The sequence below is a fragment of the Quercus lobata genome, chromosome 9, assembly GCF_001633185.2.
Source record: "Quercus lobata isolate SW786 chromosome 9, ValleyOak3.0 Primary Assembly, whole genome shotgun sequence".
Lineage (NCBI taxonomy): Eukaryota > Viridiplantae > Streptophyta > Magnoliopsida > Fagales > Fagaceae > Quercus > Quercus lobata.
The window spans coordinates 46227550-46244503 of NC_044912.1; the positions used below are offsets into that span (position 1 = coordinate 46227550).

At 38.2% G+C, this 16954-nt stretch overlaps 3 protein-coding genes across 4 annotated transcripts; all 3 read right to left on the minus strand.

Annotated features, from left to right (window-relative positions):
* Positions 1–211: 211 nt before the first annotated feature.
* Positions 212–1900, minus strand: LOC115959006 (mitogen-activated protein kinase kinase kinase 17-like). The gene has a single exon (XM_031077300.1). The coding sequence runs from the start codon at positions 1423–1425 to the stop codon at positions 313–315; it is 1113 nt and encodes a 370-aa protein (XP_030933160.1). The 5' UTR covers positions 1426–1900; the 3' UTR covers positions 212–312.
* A 1200-nt stretch (positions 1901–3100) lies between these two features.
* On the minus strand, positions 3101–9474 carry LOC115959007. 2 transcript variants are annotated; one of them, XM_031077301.1, is made up of 7 exons: positions 9238–9474; positions 7395–7487; positions 7148–7286; positions 6006–6098; positions 4935–5063; positions 4324–4385; positions 3101–3794 (listed from the first exon to the last, which is right to left on the minus strand). In XM_031077301.1, exons 1-5 carry the CDS (start codon positions 9300–9302, stop codon positions 5046–5048), a joined length of 408 nt encoding a protein of 135 aa, XP_030933161.1. In that variant the 5' UTR covers positions 9303–9474; the 3' UTR covers positions 3101–3794; positions 4324–4385; positions 4935–5045. The 2 variants fall into 2 exon arrangements, with proteins under 2 accessions (XP_030933161.1, XP_030933162.1); XM_031077302.1 differs by lacking the exon at positions 7395–7487.
* Positions 9475–13988: 4514 nt separating this feature from the next.
* LOC115961861 lies at positions 13989–15062 on the minus strand. The gene has a single exon (XM_031080768.1). The coding sequence runs from the start codon at positions 15060–15062 to the stop codon at positions 13989–13991; it is 1074 nt and encodes a 357-aa protein (XP_030936628.1).
* Positions 15063–16954: the final 1892 nt, after the last annotated feature.

The following is a 16954-nucleotide window of genomic DNA, read 5'->3' on the forward strand; positions in this document are numbered from 1 at the left end:
CAATTGAAGTACAAGCATAACCAAGTTAAACAACGTTATAATTGAAGTAGATTACTAATATCTTTAGGCTGCATCTCCCAGCTACCCTGCTTAGGGCTAAGGACACTGCCATATTTAGAAACCACCTCTACTAGTATATAAATGAACAATGAAAATAAAAAACTCTTAAAAACAGTAAACCTTGAAGAACCAGAAACGCAAAATTCTTTATATTTACTAATTCATTACTATACAACTTCTGAAACCAAAAAAAAATTAATCAATTACAATGAAAAAATGATTTACAAATGCAAACAAAATGTTTGCTATGTCTCAATTTGCCCGAACAGTAAAAGTGACGGGAGGTTGGCAACCCATGATTGCCACAGGATGGATCTGTCTGTAACATGTTCGCTTCGCTGCAGCAGGGATGTGCTCTTCTTCCTCCTCAGATGATGAAGAAGGAAGAGGTATAAAACTCGGCAAAGCTGAAGGACAACGTTGTGATTGAGGCTTTACTTCAAGACTCTTCTCATCTGAAACTTTAGCCTTTTCTTGAATGTATACTTCACCCTCATCTGATTCTACTAAAAATATGTGACTCAATAGCTCTGTAGCCGTCAACCTCTTCACAGGATGCCTCACAAAGCAGCAACTCAAGAAGTTCTGGGCTTCTTTTGAGATATTGGGTGGAATCGTCGGTGACTCAGTAGCTATCCGAGACATAAGTTCGGATTTAGGGGTAGAAGCCCACGGTGGTTTTCCAGTCAACATCATCAGCACACTACACCCAAGTGCCCAAATATCTGAAGGCGCTTCCTGAATTCTATACCTCACCATCTCAGGAGAAAAGAACAAATGTGTGCCTCTGACACCACTAGCATCCCTCACATTCTGCCTCTTTGCCAACCCAAAGTCCGCAACTTTAGCAACATAACCATCCCCATTAGGTACTAACAGGACATTGTGAGGCTTGATATCACAATGTACAAATCCACGGTCATGAACTTGCTTCAATCCAATCAAAATAGACCGCGTACAATTCCTGACTAGAACCTCAGGCATCCCAGTACCAGAACCATATTTCTTGATGAAATCGGCCAAGCTTCCTGAAGCAAGCTCAAGAAAAACGTTGTGAATGATGTCACCAGAGTTGGTGGTTGTGATGTCTGATCCAAAGTATTGAACCACATTAGGACACCCTTTTAAAGCCTGAAGAAACCGTTGTTCAGTTGAAAGTGAAGATGGCCCAGAAGCAGCGTTTTCTGATTTCACAGCCATGATTGGAGGAAATCCCAAACAGGGTTTCTTCAGTTTGGCAACGAAAACAGAACCAAACCCTCCACGGCCAAGCAATTGGCCTCTGCTCCAAGACGGTGCTGTATAACCCAGAGAAACCTCACCACCGGCAATGTAGTCCTCTCTGCTTCGCTTCATTCCTCCCATGATACAACCAGAAGGCTGAATTTCGATTGATTAGTAGAAATTTGTATCGAGCAACGGGTTTGAAGAGAAACAAAGAGTGGGGTATACGAAACTTTGCTGATGGTGGAATAAGCAGTGGTTTCAAGAAAGGGTTTGAAGAAAAATAGAGAAGTGCGTTCCTGTTTCAGAACGGTTGAATAATTTTTTTTTTTTTTTTTTTTTATAAAAACGGTCGAATAATTTTGATGCTTATTTTCGACGCTGTCTATATATATAAGTCGGTTTAAGGGTTGGAGTTAACGGTCGGATGATTTCAAACTCGAACAACAAAAGTTTACGACTTTATTTTGATTTTTAAATTTTTAATAGCTAATAAGAATTGCTTTTTCTATAAGCTAAAACTAACCAAGGTCGGTGGTAGGATAAAAAAACTTTATGAATTTCTTTAAGGAAAAAAAAAAAGCTTCTAATTTCAAAAATAAATAAATAATTTCAAAGTTGGTGGTACTTTTAAAATTTTTGTATTTTTTTTTACATTAATTAATTAGTTAATTATAATATCATGAATCTTTTTTTTATATATATTTTTTTTAATCTAGTGTATGAGTCAGGTTATTAGTCACTAATTGAACTAGTTGTCCTTGATGAAATAGTAACGACAAATAAATATTTTTAAACAATTTAAAACCTTTTTTAAAAAATTGGTAATTTTACAATTTTTATATTTAATTTTACTTTAATTATTATAAAATTAAATCTCTTACTTTTCTTTTTATGTTCTTTAAAAAAAAATTAAAAGTAATTTTGAAAACCTATTTGTTAACCCTGTTAAGAGTCAGATTATTGGATCAATAGTTAAACAAATGATCACTTATCGAAAAATATGATCAAATATAAAGATAAGTATGAGAAAATTTAAATTTTTAAAAAATATATTATTTTTCCAAATTAATTAATGTAAAAAAATATCAGTGGGCTATATTAATTCAATTGCATAAATGGTCCAATAAAACAACCGAACCAACTTAGATATCGAATTTGATGTTGTTAGTAGGTGAGAACAATAAACGTGTAGATGACGACTTCCTTTTTTTTTTAAACACTATTCCTCACGTCGAATAATCTTATTTGATGAGTGGAGTGCAGCTGTTATGGAAGCTTGGACCTATATAAATAATGAAATAGTAAACCCCTTTGGAACATACATTGATATAAATAATGGAGTGTTCAAGGCATGATATCACACGCCATGCTTAAGGATGCAAATTGAGTGCATAATTGTGAGTGTTACTTAACCTTGAGTTTTGGACTTTTTTATCCTAATAACAAATAATCATCTTCCCTCCTAATCCTATTGTCACCCTTCTATATACCATTGGAATTTCTTGTTGCAAAAACCCCTCACTCACATAATCAAAAATTATATTGATAGATTTTAAGCTAATGGACCAGCTTAAGTGGATGGAGTATAGAGGCCTTGGCAAGATCAAGCTTTAGACTTAGATCGTATCTCCAAGACAATATTTTGTATTGAACCTAAGATTGTGTCTTTAACATGAATCTTGTTGGTTAAAAAAAAAAAAAAAGTGTAAAGACTAATTATTGTTTGTTTTTGGGGAAAAAAAAAAAAAAACTTTTAACTTTTAACTTTTGTCTCTTTGTTTTAATACAAAATTTAACAAAATTAGCTTCTTCTTTTTTTTTAACTTTTTGTAACACATTTAGAAAAAAGCTATATAAAATAAAATTAAAAAGTCTATCTTCGTATCATATTTAGCAAATAAGCGCCGAAACTTCAAGATACCTAAATGGACACTAACTCAAAACTACAAAATATGAATTCTCGCAACTTAGCTTTTTAGATTTTTTTTTTTTTTTTTTAGAAGAAGCTTTTTGGCTAATTTGATTATATGCAACCATTTAAAATCTCACTTTTCTAATTACAACCATATTTCAACTAGCTTTTAACAAAATACTATACCCAAAAGCATGTAGAATATAAATTAACTTCTAGCTTGGGAAGTACATACACTTCATAATCAAGAATGAATTGTCCAGCCAAGTGCTCTGTAATTCAACTAATTGGTGCTCTTTAGTGTTTCCAACCAAGGTTCAAATCTCCTACCCCCAACTATCGAATTATTAAAAATAAAATAAAATAAAAAGAATTGTCCAACTTTTTAACTGGATATGAACATAGAGGTTTATTAAACATACCAAGTTAAAAAAATACTAATTGGTGGGATCAAAACTATAAGGGATGCAAGTAAACATTGACTCTAAGGTTGGGAGCACTTATCTTATGCATGCATCAGTTGCAAGCAGATGACACATGCCTATAGACCGCACGAGAGATATCTGTTGCAAAAAGGATTTTCACAAGATACCACCTGCAATATTGGAGAGGATATTAGTTCATTTCAACCTTAGGGTTTGATGGCAGTTTAATACCAACTTTCATCCACATTTATTGATGGCATTCAGCATAAAGCTGAGTTGCTGTAATTTTTCCTAAACGATATAAATTCCGCAACTTTATATGAATGGTATGAGAACTCACTTGAATAAAAACCAGATGTGCAGAATATTATTGCTCATTTAAAATACCTAGTGTGGCCATACCCCAAAGACATCTTGGTGTATAATAATTGTTACCAGGAAGATTATGCTCTTGCTAATTAAAAACGAGAAAAAATAACTAAAGTGATTTGAGACTGTAAACTACAGAGTTGCTCATGGTATTAGAATAAGATAATTGATCACCTATCCTCCCCAACCCCATCCAAAAAAGAAAAACGCAGGAAAAAATATATATATTGCAGAAAACAATGAGATATGAACTGAGCAGATATACATTATATACACTTGAAAGAATTTATTCAAAAGAATTTAAAATTCAATGTGTTGCTACAAACATACTTTTCGTGTATACTTGCTTTCCTGTCCATCGCCAATATCTTCTTGAGAGGGCACCTACAAAGCTGAAGGTGAAAAAGATCAGAAATGTACACACAAGCGCACAAGAAGAAAAAGATGCTGCATATAGAAACTCTAAGAAGCTGCTTTTAAAAAAATTTAGAACTGCTGACTTTCCAAACTGGCAAAAGAAGAGTGATGACACTGCTGCTGAAGATATTAATCAGTCTTCTCGAAAACGCTTACCCTAATCTCCTAAGTATGCATTTTGTGCATTCATAGAATTTGGATTTGTATTTGAAACAAGTTTTGAAGATGAGTTCCATTTTCATTTCTGCCACCAGAGCGCCAAAAGTGTGGCAAATATCAAGCCATAATATTTACAGAATTCTGAATGGAGGATAGCATCTCTCTCTCCCTCTCTCCCCCTCCCTCCCCAGCTCCCTTTTCCCTATCAACTTCATTGGTTTTATGTTATTTGTGTTACTCCTGCCTCTATTTCTACCACAAGACATTGTATTTTTTGTCAAAATAATTTAAGTTATACAAATAAAATACATGCTCCCCATAAGTTAGAATTTGCTATTTGTTGAGGGAGAAATATAAGGATGTACCAAACCAAGAGCTTCTGTTGCACTTTTATGACTCTTCATCACAAACCCCGACAAGCATATTTAACAGAAATAACCTCTGTTCCACTTTGAAATGTTTCTCCAAGCCTCGAGCTACCACTCCATCTCAGGCTGCAGAAACACATTCAAAATGAATGACACAGAAACCTAGAGAAAATCATTGCATGCACAAATTAAATGAATCCTAAAGCAGTTATACCAAGATAACTATGAATTATTTTTATCTAGACTGCATTGTTATTTATGGATTGGTCATAAGTCATTAACCTATATAATTATCATTCATAAGCACACAAATTTGATTTTAGACAAATGGCCTGGAGTCCATATAAAGCAAATGGTTAAGAAAACACTTGCAAACATTCCCAAAAGAAAAAATCAGCCTTTTAAAAGTGCAGCCATGATGCACACTGCTCTGTATTTGATTGGCCAACAGTATGGCACAGCAAGTTCAAGGACCACCATACAGACCATTAACGATAGAGAAAATAGACCATTCAAGAAGCTGTCCTTCTCCCATCAAAAAAAAAAAAAACAAGGTGTCCTTACAACCAATATTTCTACACCTATGCTCACTAAGCGTCTACACTATAATAAGAACCTTCAGGTTCAGTTCAACAAATAAAAGTTGCTACTACACCTTCCAACTCTGGGAAAGCTTAAGAATGGGCTTGTTTAAAACCATATCAAATTACATAACTGTGGACAGAAGCAAGTACAAGATACTGCAACTTGAACCAACTAGTTAATATGATCTAATCAGGTGCATAGAAGACCTGCCACAGAACTATTATAAAGGCTGCTACCACAAAGGCCAGGTAAGCAGCCACCAGTGAAGCTATATATAACTGAAAACTGAGCAGAAATTGAGTGTGTTTGTGTTCCTAACTATCAATAAAGTCAGAGACACTTTCAACTCTGAAAATACAAGAATAAGAATGCTTTCAAATATATCATCATGATAAATTCCACAAAAATATTTCAAAAAGAAACAATTATAGAGTGAAATTTCTAAAATTCATAGAGTAAATATAGGAAAACCAAATCACATACAGAAGACTCCTCGGGAGGAAATTTCCACAGCATAAGGCATATCTTTGACAGTTCAAATTTTGCTTCAGCATGTTTACCTTGAATTTCCAAAGCCTGTGGTGAAATGGATATCATATAATCATTAATTTATCTAAGTAATAAAAGGACTACAATTTTTTTTATTTCTTATTATTTATTATAATAAAGACAAAAGGAAAGCACAATTATTTACATAGGAAGGGCACTAAAGGACAAGAATATTGAGGTTAAAAAATGTAGGAATTATAGTGAGGCTACCACAAATACTTTAAAATTGACAGGGAGTATTGAAATTTACGTTTCCAATGAAAAATCGCTTCTTAAAAAAAAATTCAAATAACAATAATTCATAAATGATGGGATATTAATCACTGTGCTTCAGTCCCATAATTTTTAAAATCAGTCTTTTGTACCCCAAGCTTTTAGAAACAATATGATCACCATATGGAAGACTTTAATAAGCCATTGCAATCATATAGAAAAATTCAAATAAAATATAGAGATCGACCACATGATTTGCCTTCTACCTCTTTTCACTCTGTTAACTTATATTAAATTACTCTTTCTCATATGCATTAATCAATCTCCCCGCACATGAACAAACCATCAAAATGACATCTGTTCCTTTGTCCATATGACTGAATTCATTATCATATTTTTCCTATTATTCTTAAACAACCATGTCAACATTCTCATCCCAGCTTCGTTCAAGTGAATGTAACTTTTTAAGAAAGAGTGAATTAATTCAAGATAAGAGAACCAAAAAAAGGTAAGGAAGACCCCATATAATAATAGTAATAAAAAAAGACATGTCAATTAAAGAAGTAACAAAGAGTATAACTTAAAATAAAATAGAATGGAGAAAAAGAATACACGCAGCCGACCCTAACTAATCTAGTGAGGATCCACGGCCAACCCAAAAAAATTTGGGACTAAGTTATTGTTGTTGTTGTACTAGAGATCATAACAGGCCATGAAATGATCTTATAGACACTTCACTAAAACTTTATAGATATGCTAGTTACATAATACCTTCAATACATTTCTCCACTTCCCCACCAGCTTTTATTCTATGACCATATATAAAGCTGAATCATAAAAATGAGCTGAAAAATTACCCACACCTGTAAAAACCGTGAACGAGATCTTGCAGCAACAGCTGCTGACACAATTATTGAAGCACGAATGTTTTCAGCAAGCCCAGCAACAAATTTCCAAGCATCTTCACCGTCAATCTGAACAGAAGTACAATGATTCGGGGCCCTGCAATATTCCTGAACAAGTTACAACACCAGGAGAAAACATGTGCAGATAAATACTGGAAGCAGCATATATTTAAATTGTTTTATTTATGCAGGTCTAAAAACACACCTGCTGCAAACATTTAAAACAAAGTCAACAGAAGCACGATAGAAGGAATCACATGTATTTGTTGTGTCAAAGGAGACCCGTACTCCAGATGTCCTGCATATTTGACATAACTGCTCACCCATACAGGCAAAGAAGAGTCCAATGCATTATGGAAATATTAGTTACTAAAAACAAAAAATTTCATTACATGTTACAATAGTAGCAAAAAGGTTACCCCATTAATGAAGTGAATTTTATTATGTAGCGATTCATCTAGTACACTTCCTGTGTACCTGATGTTTCCAATTCAATAAAACTTATTGCTTTTTTTTTTTTTTTTTGGATAATTCAATAGTTGGGAATGAGGGGACTAGAACCCTTCAATAAAACTTATTACTTATATAAAAATAATTTAAAAATCATGAACTTAGATAATATATATAAAGGTTGAATCAGAGATATAAAATGCATCCAATATATTCATTAATTATCTTTTATACGCACATTAGTTTTATTAAGAATACCTAATATTCACAAAGAAAACATGCATTCTACCACATCACTATATTCGTCAAAAATTACGAAATCAACATGCAGCATCAGCTTTGCAAATGATACAACCTTTTCTTGATCCTCATAAAGCACCATTGTATCCAATTATTTCCACTTCATCAATACTCAGACATGTAATTGCATTTATTTATTTAGGTGTTCACTGTCCATACATCCATGCATCTTTATCTCACTTGTGTATGTCTTGCACTTGTATGAGGACAAACCAACCAGATTATCTCAATAAAAATAAAAATAAAATTGAACTTATAAACTCAAAACAAATTCACTGGTAAAAATAGATAAATTGTATGCCTCTAAAAGAATTTTTCAATCAAAAAACTGAGTGAAATTATATATGCATATATTTGACAATCAAAGATATCACATAAAAGAAGTACTGACTTGAATTATATCATCCTCCATTATGTCCCTCCCATTGATTCTATTGTCCGTCATCATTGGAAATCAAATGGATGAGTTGCAACTTGAAGAAATATAGAATGACCATAACAACATGAAAACTTGAGAAATGCATTTTTTTTTTTTTTACCTACAACAAAGGCAAAAGTCCAGCACTAGGACCAAGCTTGTGAAAACATTTATATACTGATAGACATAAAACCACAAGAGTTTTATCAAATAACAATCAGAAGGACAAAACACATTGGCAAGTTAGGAAAAGAAATTAGCATTACTTTGGCCTATTGTTGTAAGGTCTTTGAAGGCAAAAATGTAAACCAAGTTCATTCTTCAACCGAAGAAATGGAAAGCGAAAAGCTGATCATGGCCCCTTCTTAACACCAACTACCTCTTTCCCTTCCCAACCTAGTCAAACAAGACTCACTCTGCAAGCAACTGGTGCTAAGCCCTCAACAAAGCAGGAATGCCACATTCGAACTTCGTCAAGAAATGGGACAACCACAATGGTCACAATGGTGGCTATAACCCAATACTTGTCATGAAGAGAAAAAATAAATAAATAAACAGCGTCATGGTCCTTGTTTAAAAAATCCCAATGGATTGAGTTCAACAAGGTGCAATAATCTTCACTCTAATATGAGTAGTTAGTTGTTTCTTAGAGATCAAACAGTAGTCAAAATTTATGTTGATGATTTTTTTTTTTTAATAGCAGCACATTACTGGGCAAAATTCATGTTTATAGCACAACATTACTCAGCACAAACAAGTAAGCAGTTTAAACAATTCAAAAATGGGTAAATTAGCAGTTGAACTAAAAATACATGCCAATCATAGCACTATATATATATATATATATATATATGTCCAAAAATCACCGCTAAGTACTGACCTTGAATCAACCAGTTGGCTTCCCTCTGATACTGCTCCGTATTCAGAACCAACCCCGGCCACCATTTCGGCAACTTCTTCTCCCGGGGCCGAACCCGAGTCCCTAGAATCACTCTTCAAACTCTCACAAAAATCTTCTCCCTTTTTCCCTCTAACCAAAATCCTTCATATTTTTCCCTCACAAATCCACCCAACCAAACACTACATAAGTTGTCTCCCAGGCAAAGAGTAAAATAGTTTAGTCAATAGCTAGGGGACACCACTTTCTTACTATAAAATAATTTTTTTTTTTTTTAAATTACTATTGTTACTTTTTTTTTTTTTGAGAAAAATGTTATTTAAAATTTTAAATGTTATGGTACTAAATATATTTTTTAATTTAGAAGATCTAATTGGAAACAATTTCAAATAAAGTTTTAAGCAATAGTGTAGTAATAATAACATCATTTAGGAGGCACTATGTTTACTGTTAGAACCTTACCTCCCGTCCACTAATATCTATCTATTTGAAAAATAGTTCAAATAGGAATGATCCTTTTTATATACATGGAGGCTCATTTCATTCCAAACATCTATAAATTTGTAATATTTAATTTGAATTATAAAATTGATTAATTTTAAATAAAGAGATGGGGGGGGGGGGGGGGGGAGAATCCATTAGATTGTGGTAGTCTTCGAATTATCAACTATCAAGATTCCTTCAAATTCCTGAGTAAACTCATAATTCTCATTTTGAGGAGAAATTATACGGTTTTTATGGTAGACCACATCATTTGTTCACCATTCTAGTAAAAGACTTTCATTTATTTAAAATTGTTGAGTCAGTATTTTGTTTTATTTAAAACTTCACAATTTTAAGCAAGTGGGAGTCTTTTACTGGAATGATGAACCATATCACTTGTCCACCATAAAGACCTTATAATTTTTTTCATTTTGAGGGTTTGGTTCTCATTTCAAGGGAATGGGATTCCCCTTAAAACGTGAGTAAGTACATTCTAAGTACCTGTTTGGATACAGCTACTAGCTTCTTCACTTTGGCTTTTTTTTTTTTTTTTCTTGAGAAGAGCATTTCATGTGATTATGCACTGTTCAGTATGTCCCGTGCACTGTTCACAGGACCCACAAACCTCTTTTTTCGGCAAAACTTTCATTAAAAATGGGTCTCACGGTACTATTCACATATTTAAAAATTATTTTGTTACAGTATTTTCAATTTTCAATTTTCAGCAAAATAAGCAATATCCAAACACATTATAAGATATTGAAAGAAAAAATTCTTCTTTTACTATAAGTTTAGGAATACACTAATTTTCCCATTCAACCAAAAGGATTTAGTTTACAACTTACATTAAACAGTATTTAGTAGACATGTTTTGCTTCAAATTTTACAAAACGTCCAAAAACCAATGCTATCTCTGTTACATGAATATTGCAGATTCTCATAAAACCAAAAGGATTTAGTTTACATTAAACAGTATTTTGGCCAGTTTGCTATTCCTTTTCCTCAGCTAACAACCTGATTATATATTTTCTTTTAAGAAACAAGAACCTATATATTTGTCAGAGAATATGCATTACCCAAAAGAAAGAAAAAAAAAATCATATGAAAGTATACTCATGGAGAACATTAGGAGGCTATTTGGTATTAGATTTTAAACAACAGTTTTCTATATTTAAACATTAAAAACACGTATTTTCATAACACTTTTCAACCCACTCATATTTCTACAGTACTTAAACAATGATATTAAAAATCTCTAACCAAACGAGTCCTAAATTTCCATGGCATATCTTAGTGATAGTAAGTCCCAATGGTTTGTATTTGAACATGGGAAAAAGCAGTAGTATTTCAATTGAATGTACGTACCCAGAGCATCCTCTACCTTATTATGCATGCTCATGCACCACACATTTCTTGTAACAATTATCAAAGTTTCTACAAGCGCCATGCCATGTTTTGCTTGGCATTGGACAAACCTTTTCATCATGTCCAAAAACCAATGCTATCATTGTATGTTACATGATGATGCCGAAAAATCGTCAGTGAGCTACACGACACTTACGTGCTCGAAACAATGCCTGCACAACACAAAAAGAGAAGACCTCGCAGAGAGCACCGGTGTGGTGCCGGCCAAATACCCTCCGAAGGTCAAGTTAGAACTTCTCACAACTCTAAAGTGTTAGAGAGGGTAAATTCTGCGTACCTTAGCTAGTGAGGATATTGGGGCTTTTATAGTAGTAGATGATTGACCTCTTTTTCTTGCTGTAGAAGTCTTTTCCTTATAGGAGTCTTTATGAGCGTATTTTGCGGAATCCTTTCCTTGTAGGAGTTTAACACTGAGCGTGATGTGCAAGGTATTTCCTTATATACCCATGCGTGGAAGCCAAGTCAAGGTTATGTCGGGACCGTCAGCTTTGTGCATCCCCTTCAGCTTATTCCCTTCAGCTTACTGCCTTCAGCTTACTCTCTTCAGCTTATGGTCTTCAGCTTACTGCCTTCAGCTTACTATCTTCAGCTTACTCTCTTTAGCCTACTCTCTTCAGCTTACTGCCTTCAGTTTACTGCCTTCAGCTTACTGCCTTCAGCTTACTGCCTTCAGCTTACTCTCTTCAGCTTACGGTCTTCAGCTTACTGCCTTCAGCTTACTATCTTCAGCTTACTCTCTTCAGCCTACTCTCTTCAGCTTACTGCCTTCAGCTTACTGCCTTCAGCTTCGCCTGCTCCCTCGTCGAGGTCGTCAGCCTCGTTAGGGTCGTCAGCTTCGCCTACTCCCTTGCCAGGGTCGTCAGCCTCGTTAAGGTCGTCAGCTTTGCCTACTCCCTCATCGGGGTCGTCAGCCTCGTTAGGGTCGTCAGTTTCGTCTACTCCCTTGTTAGGGTCGTCAGCTTCGTCAAGGTCGTCAGCTTCACCTACCCCCTCGTTGGGGTAGTCAGCTTCGCCTACTCCCTCGTCGAGGTCGTCAGCATCGTCAGGGTCGTCAGCTTCGCCTACCCCCTCGTCGGGGTCGTCAGCTTCGTCAGGGTCGTCAGCTTCGCCTACCCCCTCGTCGGGTCGTCAGCTTCGCCTACTCCCTCGTCGAGGTCGTCAGCCTCGTCAGGGTCGTCAGCTTCGCCTACCCCTTCGTCGGGGTCGTCATTTTCGCCTATTCCCTCGTCGAGGTCGTCAGCCTCGTTAGGGTCGTCAGCTTCGCCTACTCCCTCGTCGGGGTCGTCAGCTTCGCCTACTCCCTCGTCGAGGTTGTCAGCCTCGTCAGCTTCGCCTACCCCCTCGTTGGGGTCGTCAGCTTCGCCAACTCCCTCGTCGAGGTCGTCAGCCTCGTTAGGGTCGTCAGCTTCGCCTACTCCCTTCAGCTTAGTAGTGTCAGCTTTCCATTTATGACAAGTGAGGCCAACGGGTCTATTTTGAACGTCGCTTCATGATACTATATTCATGAATATTCACATTCACAATTTTACCCTTATCAGCTGCCCCCCACTCCATGATCTCGTCAGCTTAAACTGACAGGTTCATGGAGTTTAAGTCCTTTTCATTTGGATAATTCCAACTCGTCTCTTTAGTAGACTTGTTCATCTCGTTGTCTTTTATGTTAAAACCATCGTCTTAGTCATATCCTTTAGTGGACGAACTCGTCAACTTTATGGGCTCGTCCGCTTTGGGGACTTGGCGCAATCGTCCATTTCGTGGGTATTACTAAGTGACTCGTCCAATCTGTAGGCTTAATGATAAACTCGTCTACTTGTGGACTTAATAATTTTTCATTCTTAGGATTGGGTCGTCCACTTTGGACTTAGCAATGTCGTCCGCTTTGTGGATTTAGTAGGGTCGTCCAGCTTGTGGACTTAATAAGGTCATCCAGCTTGTGGACTTAATAAGACATGGTTGTCCACTTTGTGTCCATTTTATGGACTTCATAATTTTTTCATCCTCCTAGGATGAAATCGTCCATCTTGTGGACTTAATAAGCTTGTCCATTTTATGGACTTGATAATATTTCATCCTCTTGAGATGAGGTTGTCCACTTAATGGACTGCATATTAGGGTCGTCTATTTTGTAGACTTGGATTCCTCCACTTTGTGGACTTGTTGAGGTGACTAAGTGTTGGTACCTCGTCACCTTGTGAGTTGTCCACTTGGGGTCGTGGACTAATTGAGGTGACTAAATTTTGGAGCCTCGTTACCTTTTTGGTCGTTTACTTGTAGGCGACTTAGTATGGTGATCATCCACCCATAGTCAACTTCGGTCACGTGTCTACCCGTAGGTGACTTAGCGTAGTGACCGTCCACCCGTAGGTGACTTTGGCCATGCGTCTACCCGTAGGTAACTTAGCGTAGTGACCGTCCACCCGTAGGCGTTGGCCATGCGTCTACCCGTAGGTAACTTAGCGTAGTGACCGTCCACCCGTAGGCAACTTTGGCCATGCGTCTACCCGTAGGTAACTTAGCGTAGTGACCGTCCACCCGTAGGCGTTGGCCATGCGTCTATCCGTAGGTAACTTAGCGTAGTGACCGTCCACCCGTAGGCGACTTTGGCCATGCGTCTACCCGTAGGCGACTTTGGTCATGCGTGAATAAACTCCTCTTATTAAAATAAACCATGCATTCATAGAAAAAGTAGTTCTTAAAAAGAAAACGAAGACCTGCCCTTTGGACTTTAAAAAGAGTTATTGTAGCAAAAACTAAAGTAAATAGAAAAACTGAGGAGTATAGCTAAAATTCACTAAGGTAAACTAGAAATAAAGGGGTGCTGCTCTTCATGCCATCCTTTTTACTGGTAGTACTTCCGTAGGTGCTTGGTGTTCCACAGGCGGTGTAGCTTCTGTCCATTCAGCGTCTCCAGTTCTTGCCATCTTCTGCCCTCTGTCCTGTCGTGTATCCTCTTGCCTTTCTCTCTTCTCTCGAGCCAAAAGCGCGTCCTCAGCATTCATGTACTTGGTTGCCCTATAAAGCACGTCCGACATAGTCTTCGGGTCATTCTTATATAGTGAAAATAGGAACTTACCCTTCCGAAGCCCATTTGTGAAAGCGGCTACAAGTATCTTGTCGTTAGCTTCATCAATTGAAAGCGCCTCTTTGTTAAAGCGTGTTATGTAAGACCTTAGCGTCTCATCTTCCCGCTGCTTGATGCTTATCAAGCATGCTGTAGACTTCTTATACCTGTGTCCTCCGATGAAGTGCGAAGCAAACTGGGCGCTTAGCTCCTTGAAAGTACTGATGGAGTTAGGCGTCAGCCTGCTAAACCATATCCTTGCGGGACCCTTCAGCGTGGTGGGGAAAGCTCTGCATATGATCTCATCGGGTACCCCCTGAAGGTGCATCAAGGTCTTGAAGGACTCCAAATGATCTAGAGGGTCTTTGTTTCCGTCGTAGTTTTCCACTTGCGGCATACGGAACTTTGGTGGAAGGGGGAAGGAGTTGACGGACGCGGTGAACGGCGAGTCGGTTCGGTGGACCAGATCATCAAGGTCGCTGGACACCCGTCCTTTGAGGGCGTTCATCATGACATCCATCTGTTCCTTCATCGCCTGCATCTCCGCGACAATGTGGGGTTGAGCCATATCAGTGACGGATGGACAGCTCATATCTTGTCGCTTGGGTCTGCTTGGGGCATTACTACCTTCCGGCCCCTCTTGGTCTCTTCGCTCGGCACTGGTACCTTCTTGATTTTCCCCTTGGGTACCCATAGCGGCGTTCTTTTGCCGTAGCTGTTCTTCAAGGTCCTGATTCTGTTTGGTGAGACGTTCCACTGTTGTCATGAGGGTTTGGACCTGCCTCTCCAAGGTAGTGGGTCGCAGCTCGTCTCCCTGAACGTTGTTGGTAGTTGCCATCGAGTGAGTAAGTATCATGCAACTCTTTGTCCGGGAAGCAATAGGCTAAAGTATGCTTCGTTCCCACAGACGGCGCCAACTGATGATGCCGAAAAATCGTCAGTGAGCTACACAACACTCACGTGCTCGAAACAATGCCTGCACAACACAAAAAGAGAAGACCTCGCAGAGAGCACCGGTGTGGTGCCGGCCAAATACCCTCCGAAGGTCAAGTTAGAACTTCTCACAACTCTAAAGTGTTAGAGAGGGTAAATTCTGCGTACCTTAGCTAGTGAGGATATTGGGGCTTTTTATAGTAGTAGAGGATTGACCTCTTTTTCTTGCTGTAGAAGTCTTTTCCTTATAGGAGTCTTTATGAGCGTATTTTGCGGAATCCTTTCCTTGTAGGAGTTTAACACTGAGCGTGATGTGCAAGGTATTTCCTTATATACCCATGCGTGGAAGCCAAGTCAAGGTTATGTCGGGACCGTCAGCTTTGTGCATCCCCTTCAGCTTATTCCCTTCAGCTTACTGCCTTCAGCTTACTCTCTTCAGCTTATGGTCTTCAGCTTACTGCCTTCAGCTTACTATCTTCAGCTTACTCTCTTTAGCCTACTCTCTTCAGCTTACTGCCTTCAGTTTACTGCCTTCAGCTTACTGCCTTCAGCTTACTGCCTTCAGCTTACTCTCTTCAGCTTACGGTCTTCAGCTTACTGCCTTCAGCTTACTATCTTCAGCTTACTCTCTTCAGCCTACTCTCTTCAGCTTACTGCCTTCAGCTTACTGCCTTCAGCTTCGCCTGCTCCCTCGTCGAGGTCGTCAGCCTCGTTAGGGTCGTCAGCTTCGCCTACTCCCTTGCCAGGGTCGTCAGCCTCGTTAAGGTCGTCAGCTTTGCCTACTCCCTCATCGGGGTCGTCAGCCTCGTTAGGGTCGTCAGTTTCGTCTACTCCCTTGTTAGGGTCGTCAGCTTCGTCAAGGTCGTCAGCTTCACCTACCCCCTCGTTGGGGTAGTCAGCTTCGCCTACTCCCTCGTCGAGGTCGTCAGCATCGTCAGGGTCGTCAGCTTCGCCTACCCCCTCGTCGGGGTCGTCAGCTTCGTCAGGGTCGTCAGCTTCGCCTACCCCCTCGTCGGGTCGTCAGCTTCGCCTACTCCCTCGTCGAGGTCGTCAGCCTCGTCAGGGTCGTCAGCTTCGCCTACCCCTTCGTCGGGGTCGTCATTTTCGCCTATTCCCTCGTCGAGGTCGTCAGCCTCGTTAGGGTCGTCAGCTTCGCCTACTCCCTCGTCGGGGTCGTCAGCTTCGCCTACTCCCTCGTCGAGGTTGTCAGCCTCGTCAGCTTCGCCTACCCCCTCGTTGGGGTCGTCAGCTTCGCCAACTCCCTCGTCGAGGTCGTCAGCCTCGTTAGGGTCGTCAGCTTCGCCTACTCCCTTCAGCTTAGTAGTGTCAGCTTTCCATTTATGACAAGTGAGGCCAACGGGTCTATTTTGAACGTCGCTTCATGATACTATATTCATGAATATTCACATTCACAATTTTACCCTTATCATTACAAACTCTCATAAAACAAACGGGATATTAGTTTGCATTAAACAGTAAGTACAAAACTCATAAACGTTTTATATTAAAGCATAAAATTGCTTGACAACAATATATATCTTCACATTCAAAATGGATGGATTTAAAACCATACAATACAATAAGCTAATTTTGAGAACACCACAAATGTGTAAATCAACTCACCCATGTTTATTATTCTCAAAATAAATCTCACCCATGTTTAAAAGAAGAACACCTAGAATGAAGACCAAAAAGATGTGAACAATTCTAGCCATGTTTTATTCACTAGTGCCAAAGACTTTTTTTTTTTTCCATAATTTCAAATGCAAATGGCAAAGACTATTAACAATGTATATA

Excerpts from the sequence above, each read along its gene's own strand:
- LOC115959007 (XM_031077301.1), bottom strand. The coding sequence starts at position 9,302 with ATGGTGGCCGGGGTTGGTTCTGAATACGGAGCAGTATCAGAGGGAAGC. Across the intron at positions 7,488-9,237 it reads AGCCAACTGGTTGATTCAAG|GACATCTGGAGTACGGGTCT; the intron begins GTCAGTACTTAG and ends TCAAATATGCAG. Across the intron at positions 7,287-7,394 it reads GTTTTAAATGTTTGCAGCAG|GGCCCCGAATCATTGTACTT; the intron begins GTGTGTTTTTAG and ends GGAATATTGCAG.
- LOC115959006 (XM_031077300.1), bottom strand. The coding sequence starts at position 1,425 with ATGGGAGGAATGAAGCGAAGCAGAGAGGACTACATTGCCGGTGGTGAG.
- LOC115961861 (XM_031080768.1), bottom strand. The coding sequence starts at position 15,062 with ATGGCAACTACCAACAACGTTCAGGGAGACGAGCTGCGACCCACTACC.